Source organism: Miniopterus natalensis, chromosome 2, assembly GCF_054644295.1.
Source record: "Miniopterus natalensis isolate mMinNat1 chromosome 2, mMinNat1.hap1, whole genome shotgun sequence".
In the NCBI taxonomy this organism is placed as follows: Eukaryota; Metazoa; Chordata; class Mammalia; order Chiroptera; family Miniopteridae; genus Miniopterus; species Miniopterus natalensis.
This window is the reverse complement of record NC_142082.1, coordinates 141,351,292-141,371,311: the sequence shown is the minus strand read 5'-3', so window position 1 is coordinate 141,371,311 and position 20,020 is coordinate 141,351,292. Positions and strand designations below refer to the sequence as shown.

Sequence of the window (20,020 nt, the reverse complement as noted above, 5' to 3'; positions counted from 1 at the left end):
GCACACCAAAAAAATATTTTTTGTTGACCTGACAAAAAAAAGTGGTATCATTTTGATTCATTCACATCAGATGGCTGTTTTCGTGTTGGCTGTAGTCATTTTTTTATTTGACAATCTAAGGGAAAAGAGGTCAGTGCCCCTGACTAAATGGTCAGGTATTGCATGTTTTAAAAATTCTTGGTGTACACTGGTGTGACGCCGGTTGAAAATTGCTGGTCTAGCCTGATGGCAGGTGAGATGGGACGAAAGTCTGCTTTTTCTTCATTATATAAATATTTTTATGTATTATCCACTTCCTGCCCTGAATCCTGTTGCCTCTCTACCCTCTCATTGCTCTGTGGGGGCAGTGTTGCTCTCAGTTTAGTTGTTTGGGCCTACTAGACCTCCATCCTTAGCACAGAGGTAACCATTTATAAACACTTGCAAGTAGAATAATAAACTTGAGCAAACTCTCTTGAATCCTGAGGACTGTGTTCCATCCACAGAGGTCAGCTGAATAATAGGCAGTAGGAGCAACTTCTCATGGTGACATCTATTCTTTATGCATTCTCCATTTTGCCATAAAAGATAGTCATCTATGATGTCATTACTAGGGGGTAGTGTGTTGGGAAATGGTCCTTTATACATAGATCGTTTTGAAAACTAGAATCTTATTTATGTTAGCACTATTTTAAAAAAGCACTCCAGGCAAATGGAGGACAAATGTAGTTCTAGAGCAGCTCTGATGAGAAGAGGGATTTGCTGTGGATCTGGCCATGCTGTGAGCTCTACTTTGACTCACTCTGAGGGCAGCTCTGGGACTCAGTGAGGCTGTACTCAGGGTGTCATTGTCTCTTGATGGTGTGGGATAAAATCAGCCTCACTTTGATGGGAGACAAGTAAATTATATTCTGATTCAATATGTATGCCCTGATATAAGATTTTGTGGCTACAGATAAATTCCTGGTCTTTCTCCCCCTTTATTCCATACTGTCTACCCCACGTGACATAAACCATTTCCTCACTCATTTTCAGAACTAGTCTGAGATTTAGTCTCTGGACATTGTGAGAGACTTTTTAAAATATGGGTCTTTTGTGTAAGTTAATTCCATCAGTAGGAGATGCCGCATTAAACCATGACATTGCTTTTTAAAAACTATGTATGGGAGGAGTCAAAAGCAAACATTAAAGCAGATTTCCAAAGATAAACTCACAAAGAGCAATAGTCCATGGTGTGCTTCAGTGGACTCTCCCAGTCCTAGAGGAACACGGAGCAGTTGCTTTAGTTAGAAGAATGGATTTTTCCATTTTTTCTGACAGATCATTATTCCTGATTAACTACTAGATTTATGAATCCTAGAGTAAGTTTAGCGCCGTCTAGTAAGTTTTTAACAAATGTGTAAGAGCCATTTGCTCATATTTATAAGTTTAAAAGAAAAAAAGAAAAAGGCTTGCATCTGCTCCACATGTTAGATTCCTCCTCTGTGGTTATTGACTTTGTATCAAACTGTAGCCCAGGGGAGTGGAACACCTTTTGTATGTGCTAATGAGTTCTGTCTGCACTCTCGGTAAACAGCCTGTATGGAATGGTAAATCCAGCCTCCAGCTGCAGGATGGGTCTCACCTGTGATTTCTGTCCTGCTCTACAAGATTCAGTCCCAGTTCACTAATGATTGTTGTCTGCATTTGTATACATACTTATTTAAAAAATATATACACTGTTATATCTTTTCCATAATTTTTACTAAATGAATACTTGTATTTGCATACAGATAGCTTCCAAAGAGTAGATTTGGCAGTGACTGGAGAAAAGAATGGAGAATTAGATGGAGGTAGAATTTGAGTGAGTTTATAGGTAGATGGGGGGGGGGGATGAAGGTTGTGAGGGTAGGAGAGCAGTTGAATGGCCAGCAAAGTGACCACGGAATTAGTTTAGTGAAGTCACCACACTGCCAGAATCCAGTTAGGACTGAATTTTATTGGTGCTATATTAATTTCCTAGTGTCCATTTTTTTGTCATCTTTTCTGCTGATTTCACTCAGAAAATCCAAGTTTCTGCTTCAGAGTTCCCAGCCTAGAAACAGATGGGTAATTTTCTGATAGCTACTTGGTCTTGCTTAGCTCTGACCTCTGCTGGGGCTTGTTTTCATTAATGCTTGTCTCGCTGGTGTTTTCAAAAGGCAGGCACGTGGTTGGCTAAAGTTTGTGAGAACTGATTAGACTAAAAAAACTACTTAGAGAAGGAGGAGCCTTCTTTCTTTAAGATTTAAGCTTTACCTTACTTCCTACAGAGCCATCAAAGGCATCTGTAGGATTCTTCCCTGTTATGCTACAGACCTGCCTAATGGGAATTTAAATATCAAGCAAAACCGAACATTATTTACTCAACAAACTGAGTAAATACTGAGGCCCTTTTATAATTTCTTTTTGCAGCAGTAAATAAGGATAGTGAGAACAATTGAACCACTGTGACTTCTTCAAAGAAAGCCTTAGCCTGGGACTTTCCTAGGTCTTGAACATTACAACCTGGACTAACCATCATTTGGACAAGACCTGAGAAGTCATTTGGTCCAACCTCTTGTTTCAATTTGATAGTGTTAGTGAGTAAATTAACCAAAAAAATGAGGTCTGATAAGATGGGTCCTAATACCTAATCACAATCTCCTCAATTTCTCTTTAGAATGTAGTTAAAATTAAACAATACTAACAACATACAAGCACGAGCCCAGTGGAAGCATTTGGAGTGTGCGTAAGGAGAAGTGGAGGGCCTACCCTGACCAGTAACCTTTGGGGGATTTGCTAGGATGGTTAGATTGGCTCTATTGAAGGACTGAAAGTTACTCCTCAGACTGTTCTTCACCTAAGTCCAGCTCTACTAGGACACACCTGATTTTACACTTAGGTCACTATTTTAGGGGGTGGTTGAAGTGATTCTCTAGGATCTAATCATGCTTTTCGTGGCCTACAGGTTCTTCATGTCGGTCTTTCTAACCTTTCCTCCTCCTCTCCTTTCCTCTTTCACCTTGCTCTGGCCCTTCTGGCTGTCCTTTTCTTTTGGAACCAGCCCCACACGTTGCCATTGTAGGGCCTATGCACTTGATCTTCCCTCTTCTTGGAATGCTCTTCTCCCAGGTCTTCTCATGACCTTTCCTTCTCATCATTGGGATGTCTCTTCTAATCATCTTAGCTAAAGTCTCCCTTCTCCATCCTACCCCCACCACAGACACTCTAGTACTTTATTGTATTTTATTCATAATAATTATCAATATTTGAAATAATATGTTTTTGTTTTTATGATGTCTGTCCTCCCCAACTAGAATATGTGTCTTGAAGACAGGGATTTTGTGCTGTTCACTGCTGTATCCCCAGCCCTTGGAACAAGACCTGGCACAACCCAGCCTGGGTTGACCTCAGTGGTATACTGCAGAGACCTAATTAAATATTATAGTCGAACATTATTAGTTAACATCGTATTTTATTAAAATGGTACTTAATTTAGTAATTTTCACACTTTATAGTTTTCACTGATAATGACAGAGGTCTGAAATCCCTCATCTTAGCAAATGACCTCTTCTGGCTCTATATTTCTGTTTCAGTAAAGTTTCAAGATAACTACATTATGTGTAGAAATCTGTCTCTCCAATGTCTGAGGTGTGCCCAAGTCAACAGGACTGTCCTGAGACAGTAGGTGTGTAAGAGGTGCGATTCTACCAGATCCAAATATTTTATTATCCTGTCTGCCTCTCAACACTCTAACTAATCTCTGATTATCTTCCCATCCTCACTGTTTCTTTTTTATTTTGTTTTTTCACTTTGGAAATTGAGAGACAGGGGAGGACAGAGAAAAGGAGGGAGAAATAAAGAAACAAAGAAAAGGAGGGAGAAATAAAGAAACAAAGAAAAGGAAGGAGAAATAAAGGGGTGTTGGAGCAGCACCCCAAGGCACTTTAACCCCACTTGGAAGTAGAGAGCACTGTGAAGGAACCCCCAAAGAAGAAGATGAACACAATCTTAGGAAACTCCATTGCTGGGGAAGAAGTAACTCTTTCCATGAAGCCTACTTATCTAGGAGGTCTTCCTAAATTAAGCTTTCAGTTACCAGGTTGGCTAGGATTTTCTCATTCCTCACATGCCCTGGTAAGTATTTCATCCTAGGTTATCTTATGTTCTCCTGAGGAGGTTCTAAGGGTTTATGTTCCTAGTGGAGGCACTTAGGAAGTATTCCATTTTCTGGATCTGTGGAAGGATGAGCATGTATAAGACATTGGGCTTTGTTATGTGAGGGATTCCAAGAGGAAGAAGGTCTGACGTGGGACCTTGAGGAGCTTGCAAATAAATAGTGGGAGATGATATTGATAGAGGCTTAACTGTAATGCAAGGCATAAGATGAGTGCACAAGAGAATGCTAGGCAAGGATTCTGGGGATTTAGAGAAAGGAGGTGGCCCATCTGATCAGGGAGATCAGGAATAATACCAAGAAGGAAGGTGCATTGCATTGAATCTTGAAGGAGGGAGCCACATCAGTGTCCAAAAGGCATTGGCAGATTTGAAGAATAGTGGTTTGGTTTAGGTAGAAGAAAGAGTGTGAGATGATGATGGGTTCAGCAGCCAAGGCAATGAGGAGGAGGCAGTCAAAACCAAGCCATTCTGTTACTATCTCCTCACCCCAGAACATTTATTCAATGTGTAAGATTTTCACGTTTGTCACTCAGTTCTTTTAGGGGCCTTTCCCTTTATTTTCCTATTGAATGTATTATTTGTCCTAGAGGAAGAAAAAACTAGAAAGGAGGTTGGGACCCCGAGCATGCCGGAGAATAAAGGATGCTGTGACCATGTGGGAGTGAGCAGTGATCAGAGAAGTGCTGCAGGAGGATTGGTTGTAGGATTGAATTGGTGCTGGGGGAAAGGAGGGAGGCCCCTGCTGTTGTCCAAGTGGGAGGAGAGACAGACTTGACAGCCCTAACCTATAGGATGTAGCCCTGAGGGGGAAGGGGTAGTGGTGGAAATCTAAGGTAATTCTGAGGTTTCAAGCCTGGAAAATTGAGAGAATGGTGATGCCATGGACAGAAACATGAGGAAATGAATAGATGAGCCTAATTTGAGATGGAGGATGGTGCTTTGCTTTGGGACATAATTGAATCATTTAGATAAAGATTTGGGGGTCATTTGTAGAAGTGAACTTTGAAATCAGGGGAGTAAATATCACTGAAAGAAGAGAAGAAAGGGTCAAGGAGGGAAATCCAGGGAGCCTTCCTTTGGTGGATGGTGGGATTGTGGAAGGGATGAAGAAACAGTCAGGGACGTGCAGGCGAGCTGGGGAGGGCAGTGGGACACGCACTAAGGGAGCCCAGACCACCAAGGGGAGGCAGTGGTCAAGGGATTTGGATACTGCGTGGAACCTGGTGGGCTCTCAAGAAGTCTTCTTATTGAGAGACGTAAGATAGAGATTTGGTGTTAGAGATTAGGTGGTCTTTGGTGTCCCTAAGGAGGGCAGTTTCAGTGGAGAGTGGTTACAAGCATTGACTATCAAACAAGGAGATGGTGAGGAAAGGGAGCTAAGTTGATAGACTGTTCTTGAAAGTGTTTTGATGGAGAAGCAAAGAAGACAAGGCAGGAACTTGGGAGAGTTGCATTGCATTGGGAAAGTTTCTTTTAAGATAAGAATGTGTGTACTCAGGAGAAACTTGTGGAGGGGCTGGATGGAAAGGAGAGACAGAGGACAACTGATGGAGCAGAACTCCAGGGCTGAGAGGTAAAGCTCATTAGCCTGGCAAAGAGGAGAAACTGGAGGAGGAAAGTGAGCCAGGCTGAGGTGGAGGAGCTTACATGAGGGGGCCTGAGTCTTCCCATTAAAACATGAAGCAAGGTCACCTGCTCAGAGAGAGGCAATGTGGAGAGGCAATGTGGATTGAAGACAGTGACTAAAGACTGGAACAGCTTTTGTGATGGAAGATGTTGGGAGTCAGCCTGAGATCTAGAGTGATGATCAGCAGTAACAGCAGAAATGGGGAAGACCGAGGCTGTGTGTGTGGAGGGGTGGGAGCATCCTGGAAGCTTCTGATTCTGGGCTCCAGGCCAGACAGGAAGGCTAATGAAGCCAGGTAGAGGTGAGAGATGCCTGGAAGTCATGAAGAGAACAAAATAAGGTTTATAGAGGGAATGAGCGAGTAAGGAAAGGAGGAACTAGAGAGGAATGCTATTGGGTCATTTTTTCATGTTCCCCTCTTTTTGTACAATTATTTCATATCTCCCCCTATAAACCCAGCCTTATGCTCCCTGATTTGTAACTAGTCTCTCAAGCTATTCTACATTGTATATTCTACAGTGCAGGAGGAAGAAAAAAAAAAAAGAAACTGATCCTAGAATATATTGGCTGCTAAAATTTATTCCAGGCATTGTGTTAAGCATTTTACTTACATTATCTTATTTACTGCTCACAAAACCCTTCTGAGTTTAAATGATAAACTGTCAGTACTCCTTTTTAAAGACAGTCACAGAGAGATTAGATAACTTGTTCAAGGTCACAAGGCTAGTAAATGATGAGGTTGAGTTTTGGACCCAGACCAGTTGACCTGAGTACTTAACCACTTTTCTGAGCTGCCTCCCTGCCAAGACTTGTTGCAGTTGTCATAAAGTGACTATATTGCTGTTTTACAATTGATCAGATTGTTGTTGTAATAACAACTAGCATTTGTATTGGCCTTTAATGTTCATGTAATTGTTTCCTTTGATCTTAACAACATTCCTGTGAGGTTTGCAGCTGTATGCAAGCAAAGGAGAACTTCCAAGATCTCTATATTCTTAGTTCTGGAAGTCTTTGAAGTTTTATCATTACAGTGTTGTGACCAGGCCAAAGAACTGTAATCTCTGTGCATCCCTCCCTGCCCCCCCTTAAAGATGCTAGACTCCTTTTACTAAAGGGGTTTTCTCTACAGACCTTTCTGCTTCTTTTCAGGTCATAGAACTCTGTACGTGGGCGTTCGGATGCCACTGGGCCGGCAGAGCCATCGGCATCACCGAACCCATGGCCAGAAGCACCGGAGAAGAGGCCGGGGCAAAGGAGCCAGCCAAGGGGAGGAAGGCCAGGAGGCCCTGGCCCATGGTATCACCCTTGGGAGAGAGGGTGAGTGTCCATGGCTGGGAGGATTGGTAAGGCTGAAGGAAATGTGTGATGGACATTAAGCAGGTGGTCTTGATTCTCTAGCCCTTCTGTTGAGTTTTCAGAGCTTGCTTCCAAGAAATGCTTCTAAGAATCAAAATTGTCTTCATGAAAACTATACAGTTCAGGCCCCCAAATCAATACCATACTAGGTGAAATCATCTGCCAGAGAACGAGCCATTCCTTTTGATCAGGTTCATCAGATTTCCAATTTTTTGCAGGTTTTCTTCAAGTGGTCTTAGTTAATAATTTTTCCTCCCATGAAACTGCTTTCACAGAAGAGATTTTTAAAAATTTTCTGGGAATAAAGAAAAAATTTTCAGATCTGTGTTCAGAATTATCTAATATTACTGAAGTTTTAAGGCCCCCAGATGCGCTAAGTATGGCAGAATTCTATCTCTAAGTTGAGGCTGGGAGCAGACCTTTCTCTGTGGTTGATTTTCTAGACACACCATCTCAGCGTGTTCAGTTCATTCTTGGCACTGAGGAAGATGAAGAGCATGTTCCTCACGAGCTGTTCACAGAGCTGGATGAGATCTGTGTGAAAGAGGGAGAAGATGCTGAGTGGAAAGAGACAGCCAGGTAAGGCCCTAAAATAAACTGGGTCAGGATTTGCTTGGGTAGGCAGTGTTACCTTTCAGCAAGTGACAGGCCTGCCTTGTCTTTTATTTCTTCATGGGAGAAGTGATGACTGACTTAGGGACTGATGTTCGAGAGTATTCTGTGGAGAGTCTTGATATTGGCCTCTTCGTGGTGTCTCTGGTCACACCTATACCAGTTCACCTTGAGCCTAGGATTGAAGTCCTCTCTCATTTATTTGGGGCTCAGAGTACTTCATGGGCTATCTTGATATTATAGGTCTGGTTTAGAAGACGCCTGACAGGGCCACCTTGGTTTGGACTAGCCCAGAAGACAGAGCACAGGTCCAGACTTTTCCTGCAGGTGAACCATAGAGTCATTTGGGTTTGAATTCACTGGAATTCCCAGAATTTTTGAGACTTTAACTTCCTATGGGACAATCCAACCTCATGGAGACCCTTGAGATTATAGCCTGTCTGATAGTAAGCTTCCTGGGGTAGTTGTAGAGTGGCTGTGCTTGTCTGAGGATCAGACCCAAAAAGAGCACCTAGATTAACCAGGGCCATGTCTAGGCTCCTCTAGTAACTGACCAGTGAGCCTTATGTATCACACAAAGCTAGCATGCCTGAGCGTTGGGGTAAGAGGCAATGTGGGTAACCAGCAAAGCATGGCTCCAGCTCCTATTGGAACAGCTATTCCTGGATGCCTGCTGATGTGGATGTTTTCTACAGGTAGAGAGGATTAAACAAGCCAAGCGACCTGATACTAAGTGAAAAAACAATTAGTCTTGTCATTCTGTCTTTGCAAACTGCTAAAGGTCACATGGATAGGCTCTTTAAGAAAGAAAATATTTTATTAATGTGATTTGTCAATGTATCCAAATGATAGAGATTAGATCTATTTTTAATTGCATAAGTAATACATGCTCATCATAAAAAATTAGAAAATAAAGATAAGCAATTAGAAAATGAAAATTATGTGCAGAATCCCAGGGAGAATGAGGAATATAATATTTGGTGTCATATATATGTATGCATTTTTGTTTTTTTAAATTTCTTTAAATGAAAATGGAATTAAACTATACTCAATCTTGCACTGGTTTTTGTTATTTTCATCCTCATCCGAGGATATTTTTTCATTGCTTTTCAGAGAGAGTGGAAGGGAGAGAGAAACATTGATGTGAGAGAGACACATTGATTGGTTGCCTCCTGCACGCACGCTGACCAGGCCCGGCAGGCTGACGCTCTAACCACTGAGCCAAACCGGCTAGGGCTTGCACTGTTTTATAGCCTGCTGTTTTCACTTTGCAGTGTACCCTGAACATAGAGATTAGGTTACAGTGTTCAGTGTGATTATTCACATATCTTTCTTTGTGACTTACATTAAAGATTCTCTCTTGAAAAGTCCTCACTTTCTGTCTTTGGCATTTAGTTCTTTGTAATGCTTTCAGGTGGTTGAAGTTTGAAGAAGATGTTGAGGATGGGGGAGAACGCTGGAGCAAGCCCTATGTGGCAACCCTTTCATTGCACAGTCTCTTTGAGCTAAGGAGCTGCCTTATTAATGGAACGGTCCTTCTGGATATGCGTGCAAATAGCATAGAAGAAATTGCAGGTAAGGTTAGGTGAAGGAAAACAGAGGAATGTTTGTGCAAATTAAGAAGTGTGGTATAGAGGAAAGAATCAAGTGGCTGTGTGTCCGTAGGCGAGTCACTTAACGTTCCTGACCTCAACATTCTCAGCAGTGGGATGGGTTTCAAACTAAGAAATCAGCTATTTCACAGACTTATGGGATTCAAATGACATGGTGTTTAGTCTTCCATTTGTTTGTTCATTCAGCAAAAATTTATTTTGTATTCATTTATGCCTGATTATATTGTAGGCACTGGGGAATAAAGATAAAATGCAGCTCCTACCTTCAAGAAGCTCATCTTTTAGTGGGAAAAATAGCTATGGAACAATATAAGTGCAACAGTGGGAGATATGTTTTGATAATTAGAGAAAGAGGCAACTAGGAGCTGTGCAGAGAAAAGGGAGTTAAAGATTTTAAAAATATGGCAGTTGGGGAAGACATGTAAGAAACTGAGCCAAAGTACCCCCACTTCTTCAGCAAGATACGAAGGGGATATGTCTAATGGAGTTTCATGGAGTGGTTGAGTGTTATGATACTATGTTTTGGTAATGGAGTTTGGGAAACATCTGGGTGCATGTGAGGATTTTTCCTTCAGCTTAGCTTGGTTTGGCTGGACAGGTTAAATAAGGATTTCTCCAAACTTTTCTCCATTTAAAGTATCCAAGTAATGCCTCTCTGGGATCACATGGGGACCCAAGGGAGGGGTCAGCATTGATGGGATCCTGTGTCCCCTCCCAAGACTCTAGGGGAAAGTTATTCCTTGATGCTTCTAGCTTTAGCTTCTAGTGTCTGTCTTACAAGGATCTGTGTCTCTCTCATAAGGATATTTGTCAATATCATCCAGGATGATCTCATCTGGAGATCCTTAAGTACATCTGCAAAGACCCCCCCCTTTTTTTTTTTTACAAATAAATCACATTCACAGGTCTGGGGGTTGTATATAGACATATATTTTAGGGGGCCACCATTCAACACACTACAAAAAGCAAAAGGGAAGAGAGTTTTAATTCATCAGTTTCAAATGCTGCAGAGATGTCAGGTTAGGGAAGGACTAGAAACATCTATCAGATTTAGCAAGTGGAAAGTTATTGATGATTTTATCAAAAGCAGTTTCTTTGAAGAAGCCAAATTGTAGTGCGCTGAAGAATTTTTGTTTTGAGAACTTTAAGTGATAGCAGAGAGGGAAGGAGGGAGGGAGGGAGAGAGGGGGAGAAATCGATGAAATAGATAAAGGAGGACTTGGGGAAGATATTCTTTTTTTTTTTTTTTCCCCCCAAGATGAAGGATCCTGAAGTATGTTTATAAAATGGGGGCAAAGAACCAATCAAACAAAGGTTAAAGATAGAGGAACATGGATCTTTGGATTGAATATTTGAAATAGATTTTCTTTATTTATTGCTACTAGCATTGGGATAGTTATGGGTGAAGTTGGAGTTGAGAACAGGTTGAAGTTTGGGGGAGGCTTGGGAGTAGGTAGGTAGGATTGAAATAAAACTGCTATTGTTTTCCACATTAGGTACCTGATGTATTCAGGCCAGTGATGAATCACAGCAATGGATTCTTGGAGGAAGGGAATATAGAGAACCTTTGTAGATGACAGAACAAAATGGGTAATACTGTGGCCTTTGAAGTCAGACAGTCTTGTGTTTGAATCCCAGCTCTGCAACTTACTAGATGTGAGACCTTGAGGAATTTCTGTAATGTTTGGACCTCAGTTTCCTAATCTGTAGACATCATTATACCAGCCAATTTTCAGAGTTTTTATAAGGATCAGATTAGAAAATCTAGCATAGTTCCTGGCACATACAAAGTGCTCAGTAGTTTCTATTTCTAATAATAATGATTTGCTATATGAATGAAGTATAACTTGCCACAGCTGCTGTCATCAGATAACTATTTCAGGCACTGAAGAGGAAATTGTATCTCACTGACAATGGTTGAACTGCCTCTCCCTACTCCTTGACCCTCACCTCTTACTCCACGTGACTTTGGTCTCTTTGGGTCCACTGGCCATCAGAGTGTTCATGTTAGCGTCTGTTTTCCAGACCTGGTCCTGGACCAGCAAGAACTGTTCAGTGACCTGAGTGACAGCATGAGGGTTAAAGTACGGGAAGCTCTTCTCAAAAAGCATCATCATCAGAATGAAAAGAAGAGAAATAACCTCATTCCCATTGTTCGCTCCTTTGCTGAGGTTGGCAAGAAGCAGTCTGATCCACATTCAATGGACAAAAATGGTAAGATTATTAGGAGTGACTGTTTTCTCTTTTTTTTAATCAGACACTTAGGAACTAGCTGGAGATACTAAGTTACTAGAGGGTAGGAGCTATATTTATCTAATATGCTTCCATGCTCACTTAGACACTACTTTTTGTGATTGGCTGGGACTGATGACTATCTATCGCTTGTGGCACTAGGGATGCCTGCCTCAGATAGAGCTCAGTGGACCCAGGGTGAGAGGTTTGTAGCCCAGAGTTGCCTCAGAACTGATGTGGTTTTTGGGAGATATCCACTTTGGGGATAATTTGGGGCCAGAAAAGGTCAACTGGAGATTTTTGTTGTTGTTGTTGTTAATCCTCACCCAAGGATATTTTTCCCATTGATTTAGAGAGAGTAGAAGGGAGGGATGGGGGGAGAGAGAGAAACATCAATTTGAGAGAGACACATCAATTGGTTGCCTCCCGCACTCACCCCGACTGGGGCTGGAGACTGAACCTGCAACCCAGGTACATGCCCTTGACTGGGAATCGAACTCACGACCCTTTGGTGTGTGGGCTGATGCTCTAACCACTGAGAAACACAAGCCAGGGCTCCGTTGGAGATTTTAAAAGAGTAAACAAATGTCTTAGTTTAGGGAGTCAAAATACAGTTGTGTAGACTCTTGATTTAGACTTCTAGGTTTGAGATTCCGGCTTCACCACTTGCAAAGTGTGTGACCTTGGGAAACCTCCTAAACCTCTTTAAGTCTCATGTTCTTCTCTGTAAAATGAGGATAATAATAGGTTCAACTCCATAAGTTTATTGTGAGGTTTCAATAACTTAATTCACGTAAGGCCCTTAGCCAGGTGCACTCAATGAATTTCAGCTGCTGATTGGGTTCATTTTCTGTGGCCAGGCAGGGCCTAACCTGGATTGGTGTCCTTGTCTCCACATGTACTGAATTACAGTGTACAGAGGATATGCTTGGGAATCTATATATTTGAAAAGTTCTCCATAGGAGTCTCTGATATGCATTCCTGGTGAAAGATTGCTACCTTAATAGAGGAAGAAAAGAGGATAACAAAGGTGTTCAAGAAGAGGGTGCAGGAATGGTAATACCTCTGTTCTCCTTAAAGCACTAATTAGTAGATAAGGAGATAGGTATGTGTGGTCCTAGCTTCTTAATCATCTTAACCTCTTTGTGTGGGCTTTGCGGGAGATAGTCATAGCCAAACGATAATGAATGAGGTGTGTCAGAGGTGGAAAGGGCAGGGACTCAGAGAATTCTCTTTGATTTTCTCCAAATAGGTCAAACTGTGTCTCCTCAGTCTGTTCCAACTACAAACCTTGAAGTAAAAAATGGAGTGAATTGTGAACACAGTCCTGTGGATTTAAGCAAGGTGAGCGGAGACATGGGAAGTTGGCTTATAGGCCTAAGAGTACCTCTAGAGAGCTTTGGTATTGCAACACCCTTTTTCCAAGACCAGAGCCCCTTCTGTAGAAAAAGAGGCCCGTCTGCTTGTGTCTTTTTCCTTCTACTCCAGCCTGGATGGGGCTGACTCATCAGTTTGTTTCACCAGGCTCGACATGCTGAAACTGGGACTTGCCACAGATAATCCTCCCTCACACAGACCTCCTGATTTTTCAGATATATTTTTTGGTACCTGCTCTCCAGCAGCTCCTCCTTACCTCCAGGGGTTTTGTCAAAACAATACATTTGCTACTGTCTCCTAAAACTGCTTTGTGGTTGGGACTGTGACTTTGGTATCCGAGGCCTCACTGCAGTTTCTGGTTTAAGCCATGATCTCCTGCCTCGAGCCTTTTCTTGATCTGGCCTGTCCTTGACACTATCTTTCTAAAACATGCATAGTGTCAGGTCACATCTCTGCTCATAAGGCAAGGAGCCTTATAAAAACCTGAAACCTCTGACAAAGCATTCAAGTATGTTAAAATGGAAAAAATTTGACCTAGAGCTTCAAAAACATTTTTCTTTGAGGAAGCATGGTGTGCTGGAATTCAAATCAGAACACCTGGATTTAAATTCTCTCTCTTAAAAGCTCTGTTGTCCTGAGCTAGTCAACCTCACCTCTCTGGGTCTCATTTCCTTCATTTTTTAAATTAAAAAATGCTGCTAATAAGACATGTCTTATCCACAGAGTTCTTGTAAGTATCAAATGAAATAGAATGAGAAAACATTTGTTAAATCATGAAATGACATATGAATGTAAGGCATGAGGATGGTGATTGACATTTGAGGTGATGGGTTGGCTCTCAGGTTCAGAGGCTCTTTTGAACTTTCAGGTAGACCTTCATTTCATGAAAAAAATTCCCACTGGGGCAGAGGCCTCAAACGTCCTGGTTGGCGAGGTAGATACTCTGGATCGCCCCATCGTTGCCTTTGTGAGGCTGTCTCCAGCTGTTCTTCTCTCAGGCTTGACAGAAGTGCCCATCCCAACAAGGTAGAGAGAAAGACTGTGTGACTCAGTGCATTCTATCCAAAGTACAGATTTGTGTGAGCGCTAGGGGAAGAAATCAGCTAATGGCAAAACTTAGGATAATTAATTATTTTGGGAATGCTGCTTAAAATTCAGCAGTGATTTCACTGGGGTATATTTGGTTAACCTCCATGCAGAATTTTAAGACTTTTAAGGCTATGACTGTACAATATCTGAGGCCTTGGAAATGGAAAACTGAAGAACATTCAAAGGACATAGCAGGGACTGTGTTACCCTCCTAGTTCTACAGAGCTGTATCCCAGGGAAATGTCTCTGAGCAAAGGCATTGATGTCTCTTTCCACTGTCTGGCAGGATTTGTTTGGCTTGCAGATATGTCCACATTTGTTCAAAAGGCTATTCATGCACTCTGAAGGTGGTGATTCAGGTGACTCAGCCCTATTAATTACACAGTATTCACATGTCCAGAATACAATTTAGACTCTTCTTCAGGGCTTGATAATTTCAACTTCCTTATTCCTATCCTCTCCCCATCATTTTCTTATTAGAGCAATCAGTAAGATTCAGATAACCTTGAATTTGCATTACAATGCCATGTTTTAAAAAAGTGTCTTTTCTATAGCAAGGAATAGTGTCTATGAAAATCCTAAGATTTATAACCACATTATTAATGGAGTCATACAAATAGCTTCCAGTGCCCATAGTGGAGCTTTTAGGTCAAAGCAGCTCATATTGCTCCATCATTAGTCTGCCTCTTTTTATTGAAGGTACCGTGATGATTTCTGTTTGATAGGAGAGATAAATGTTCTGCTGTTTAGAGAGGAGGAATATGCCACTTCTTTATGTTTTCTTACATACTTTTGTCCTTTGTATGTGTTGCCAGATTTTTGTTTATCCTATTGGGTCCAGTAGGGAAGGGTCAGCAGTACCATGAGATTGGCAGATCCATGGCCACCATCATGACAGATGAGGTATGTGCCACTTCATTCATCTCATAAATATGTATTGAGTATTTACTCTGTGCCAGGCACTGTGCCAGTTGTTGGGGATAAAATAATTACAATTGCAATCTCGATTGGGAAACAGTTCAGGTCACTTCTCTGAATTCTTATTGTGGGAGGACTGAGCCCTTTGGGGGGATATTTCTTCCTGTGTCATCTCTCCCTTTTTGAAGAATCAAGGGTGCAGAAGAAATCTTTTTCTTGGAAAATTATTATTGCCAAGTAGACTACTTAAGAGAGAAAGATATTAAGGTTGACTTAACTTTCTGAAGAGGATTGTTAATTAAATGCATCCAACCTATTTACATGAAGGAACCTCAGTCCCGTTCCACATAAATGAGACCATTTTGTATAAGTCAGGGGTTTATGCTTGGCATGGTAATGCAAATGTACCGAGGCAGCCAGACATTTTGACTGCCATGGGGCTGAACCCCCCCTGAATACCCCATAAGGACTTTGCTGCTCATGTAAGTTGCAAAGCAGGGATTTCAAGGCATATGTCTTAGCAGGCAGAGGAAATGGGGCTGTATTTAATCAGCTCTCTGATTGGGAGGCTTGTTTCACAGAGGACCTTAGTAATTCCATCCAGTTTTCCCAACCATTATGATCAGGAAAATTTTCCCATGCACTTTGCTTTTTATTCCATTCTTTGAGGAGATAACAGAATTATACAGCTGTAGAATTATAGAATGTCTTATACAAATGTAAGAATGATGCAGATGTCTTATCTCTTCTTATATAGATATATATTCAGTTCTTTTTGACTTATCTCATCTTTAGGTTCATTTTTAAAAATCCTTTTATATTTATACTTTTCTAAGTGCTAAAGTTTCTACATTTCAGATCCCTATGACAGAAGTAAAATCAAGAGAAGGTATTCATTCTTCACCATGTCCATTGGTGATTGCTTTAAGTAAAGTCATTTTCAACTTTCCTGAGGGTTTTTTCTTCTTTGTAGATTTTTCATGATGTGGCATATAAGGCAAAAGAGAGAGATGATCTCCTGGCGGGGATTGATGAGTTCCTAGACCAGGTGACGGTGCTCCCTCCAGGGGAGTGGGACCCCTCCATTAGAATTGAGCCACCCAAAAACGTCCCTTCCCAGGTAATGTATGCACATTAGCCAATGGTGGCTTAGTGTCACTGAGTGCCCAACCATGGACAAAAGCAAAGGCCATGTTGGGTATATGCTAAATAAGTTGACCCATGACCCTGTTTGGGGCACCTAGAATGTCAGTACAGTAATAAAGATGAATATGCAATAATACAGATTGGCTCAGGTGTGATAGGGTCTGTCAGGATTACACAGGATGAATTTTAGGCCAACTTTTGAAGAATTGATGTGGAATGGCAGAGAGGAGAGGGAAGGACATATTTTGTGAGTATATCATGAATGAAGCCATTTTAAATGCAAAGAGCAAGTTGTATATAGAGAGCAAATAGAGTTCCCCATACTTTTTTTTTTTTTTTTAAATATATCTTTATTGATTTCAGAGAGAGGAAAGGAGAGGGAGAGAGACAGAAACAACAATGATGAGAGTCATTGATTGGCTGCCTCCTGCACGCCCCCGACTAGGGATCGAGCCCGCAACCCGGGCATGTGCCCTGACTGGGAATTGAACCCCGATCGCCTGGATCCTAGGTCGACACTCAATTGCTGAGCCACACCCGGCTGGGCGCCCCATACTTTTTTGACAGGTTAAAAATGGGCATAGTACTCCTACCATGCAATGGACAGTAAGCCAGATGCCTTACATATGCTAATTCAATCTTCTCAGCAACATCCCCAAATAGGTATTGTTATCCTTAGTTTTACAAATAAGGAATAAAACCATCTTCAAGGTTTTAAGGTAAAGTAAGATTATACAGAGGCAGATTTGAAACTGGACCTTAGGTTATATCTGATGCCAAAGCCTCCATTTTCCTGTTTCTGGGCAAGGCAGAGTTAGAAGTCAGGTACTTGTGGAGAGGAGGAGAAATTATGTGTTTGTTTGTTTTTCAGAAAGTCAGTAAACTGCCCCAAATCAATGAATGCATTTGAAAGCTACAAACACTTGGGTATTTTTTAGCTGCTTTTGGATTATTTTACCACTCCCCGCTGTTAGTAGAAAGAACAGAATAGATGGCTGACTTAGCTAATTTTGTGGTCATCTGTTAAAAGGAGAAAAGGAAAATGCCTGGAGTTCCAAATGGAAACGTTTGCCACATAGAACCAGAACCACATGGGGGCCACAGCGGGCCAGAACTTCAGCGCACCGGGCGGTAAGTTCTGGGGTGTTTCACAGCTGATACTGCTTGCTGGGCAGCATTGTGTAAAGGAGTGAGTCATCCTCTGCTTTCAGCCTTCTTCTCTGTGGGATTTTAATTGTCTGGGAATGACTTTTCAAATGGCACCATTGACTGTAAGTATTATGAATATATCAATATTGTATTCATTCATTCAGGTTTCTCAGACTACCTACCATGTTCTGTCTTACCTCCAGTTCTTCCCACACACTGTTCCCTCTGATTTGAATACCGTCCTCTTCCTCATCTCCTGACTAACTGCTACCTATCCTTTGTCTCAGCTTAGGTGTCACTTCTTTTGGAAAACCTTCCAGGACTCTCTATAGATGAGTTTAGGTATTCCTGCTATGTGGTGTCACAGCTTTGAGCTCTGTCTCCTGCCTGCCTGCCACCCTACCTTCAACCCCGTGTCACAGCTCTTATTATACTTTATTATTATTGTTTGATTCATTGTCTTTCCTGCTAGAATGTTTGCTCCATAAGGGCAGGGACCCCATTATTTTGCTAGCACCCGGCACAATGCTCTGCACAGAGCAGGCACTCAACATCAAATGAATGAATGTATGAATGAATGAATACTTTTAGAATGATGCCTGTTTAGAAACATGAATGGACTAACTAGGTATAGATAAGTATTGAGTGATTATGTTAAGAAATTCCCTTGGAGTAGAAAAATAGGTACTCTTTTAGGTGTGTGTCTCAGAATAGGCAACATACTCTTCTAGGCCAAGATTATTTATTTATTTATTTATTTATTTATTTATTTATTTATTTATTTATTTACATTCTTACTCGAGGATATTTTTTTATTGCTTTTCAGAGAAAGTGGAAGGGAGGGAGGGAGGCAGAGAGAGAGAGAAAACATTGATGTGAGAGAAACATCGATTGGTTTTCTTCTGCACACACCCAACAGGGGCTGGGGATGGAGCCTGCAACTGAGGTACGTGCCCTTGGCCAGAATCAAACCCAGGACCCTTCAGTCCATGGGCTGACACTCAAACTACTGAGCAAAACTGGCTAGGGCTAGGCCAAGATTTTAAGGAGTGATGTCTAAGAAGGAGATTCTCTATGATAGGTGAGGGAAGCAGGTCCCCAGACCTAGGAGGTTTTGTTTGCCAGGTAGGAAGGTGGTAAAAGAGGATGATATTTTGGGTTGGAGTGATATCCGGTGGTGTCCCCTAGATTGTGGGAGAAGGTTGAGACTATGGTCCTGACTGTGTAAGTCATGCTTGTCTAAGAAATCACCTGCTGGGTGGAGATTCTCAGGACAAGACTCAGATCATAGAAAGCAGCTTTTAACATTTTGTACTCCCCTGCTTTCACTTTATTTTTTTTCCTCAAAATTGCTTTCCTTACTTTTCCATCTTCAGTACCCTACACAATGGCAACTCAAGGGTGCATTTTTTTTTTAATTGTGGAGAGTGATTTATTTTTCCATTCTTGGAAATTTAGGGAGAGGAAATGAAATGAGATTGAGGAGCAGGAGAGAGTGACACTTAACTGGTAACATCCTGTTAGGGGGAATATATTTCTTGGTTGGAGGAATGTATTGAGGGTGGGGAAAGACAAATAGGTCCTAGAGAGGGATCACTGGATGAAAGGAGGAGCCCTTTGTTGGAAGGAGTCACTGAAAAGAAGGAGCAACCTCTAAGAGTAAGTTTAACATTTTCTTTTAGGTGGGGAGCGTTCTGAATTGGGTGGAGAGGCCTGGTATTGAGAGGCAGTTCAAGGGTAGCATCTGTCCTTAGAGTAGGTTCCAGGATTGAGACTGTCTTAGAGAAGGTGCTGGTTTTTAAGGGGAAGGGTCTTGGGGTATGGATTTGATACTATTTCAGAGTTATGATTTATCTTTGAAATATAAAGGGTATCTACACCCCTAGGATTTAGAGTTTGAAAGCAGAAGAAATGAGGGCAGCAGGGTTTCCTCCAAACAGATAATTCATGTAGAGGTAAGACTTTAGGTTTCTTTTGGTGTCAGAGGAGAAGAAACTAGGGTCCCAGGCCTTTTGAGTGGGGTCATTTATAATCAATTTCATAGGGGGTTTAGGAGACCATTAGATTGGATTTCAATAGTTATAGAATCTCAGAAATGGTGCCTGACTTACTCCCCCAAAATTCCATATAGCTAGGACCATCACAGGCTTAATCATCAACCCCAAATGACTTTACTCACAAATTCAATTGGAGTTTGAGGACGTTCTCTCATAATGTCACATCAGGAACTTTGGGAATTGACAAAGCTGAAATTAGAAGGGTTGTCTGAGCTCAAAGCCTAGTTTTGTCCAGTGTCTGCCCTTATTTTACCTAGCCAGATGAGAGAGACCTTTTCAATGGAAGGAAGGGAGGGAGGACAGTGTCTTCCCTGTGTCCGTGCTTGGTGTGAGAGATGCTTTCTCTTCCTAAACTCTTCAGAGCCCTTCATAAAAGACCTCAAGACACTTTGCCTTGCTCCCGTTTGTAGCCTTTTAGGCCAGGGTGCCCTAATGCCTTTATCAGGGACCATACTTCCATGCCAACTCTGGCCCCTTTCCCAATCTCAATTTATATAGGGGGTGAACCTGAACCTGCCCCTGCAGATGGATATCATAGAACTTTCTGGATCTACCTGGACTGCACAGACTAAAAATATGAGCCTGGGATTTATAATTCTTCTCACCATTAGTTATATTTCTTTGTGCACAGCCTGGGGCAGAACTTGGAGACTTTGAGGATATTATCCTCGTTGGGTGGAGAGGTG

General features: G+C 41.7%; 1 protein-coding gene across 1 annotated transcript in view; it reads left to right on the top strand.

Annotated features, from left to right (window-relative positions):
- The window catches only part of SLC4A8 (solute carrier family 4 member 8), a 71,477-nt gene that overhangs the window by 14,088 nt on the left and 37,369 nt on the right, over window positions 1–20,020 (top strand). The window contains exons 3-11 of the mRNA XM_016201303.2: window positions 6,935–7,102; window positions 7,585–7,720; window positions 9,168–9,328; window positions 11,392–11,580; window positions 12,851–12,942; window positions 13,844–14,001; window positions 14,880–14,967; window positions 15,956–16,102; window positions 17,159–17,259. Coding sequence (XP_016056789.2) covers window positions 6,935–7,102; window positions 7,585–7,720; window positions 9,168–9,328; window positions 11,392–11,580; window positions 12,851–12,942; window positions 13,844–14,001; window positions 14,880–14,967; window positions 15,956–16,102; window positions 17,159–17,259 — 1,240 coding nt within the window. The remainder of the gene's footprint in view (window positions 1–6,934; window positions 7,103–7,584; window positions 7,721–9,167; window positions 9,329–11,391; window positions 11,581–12,850; window positions 12,943–13,843; window positions 14,002–14,879; window positions 14,968–15,955; window positions 16,103–17,158; window positions 17,260–20,020) is intronic.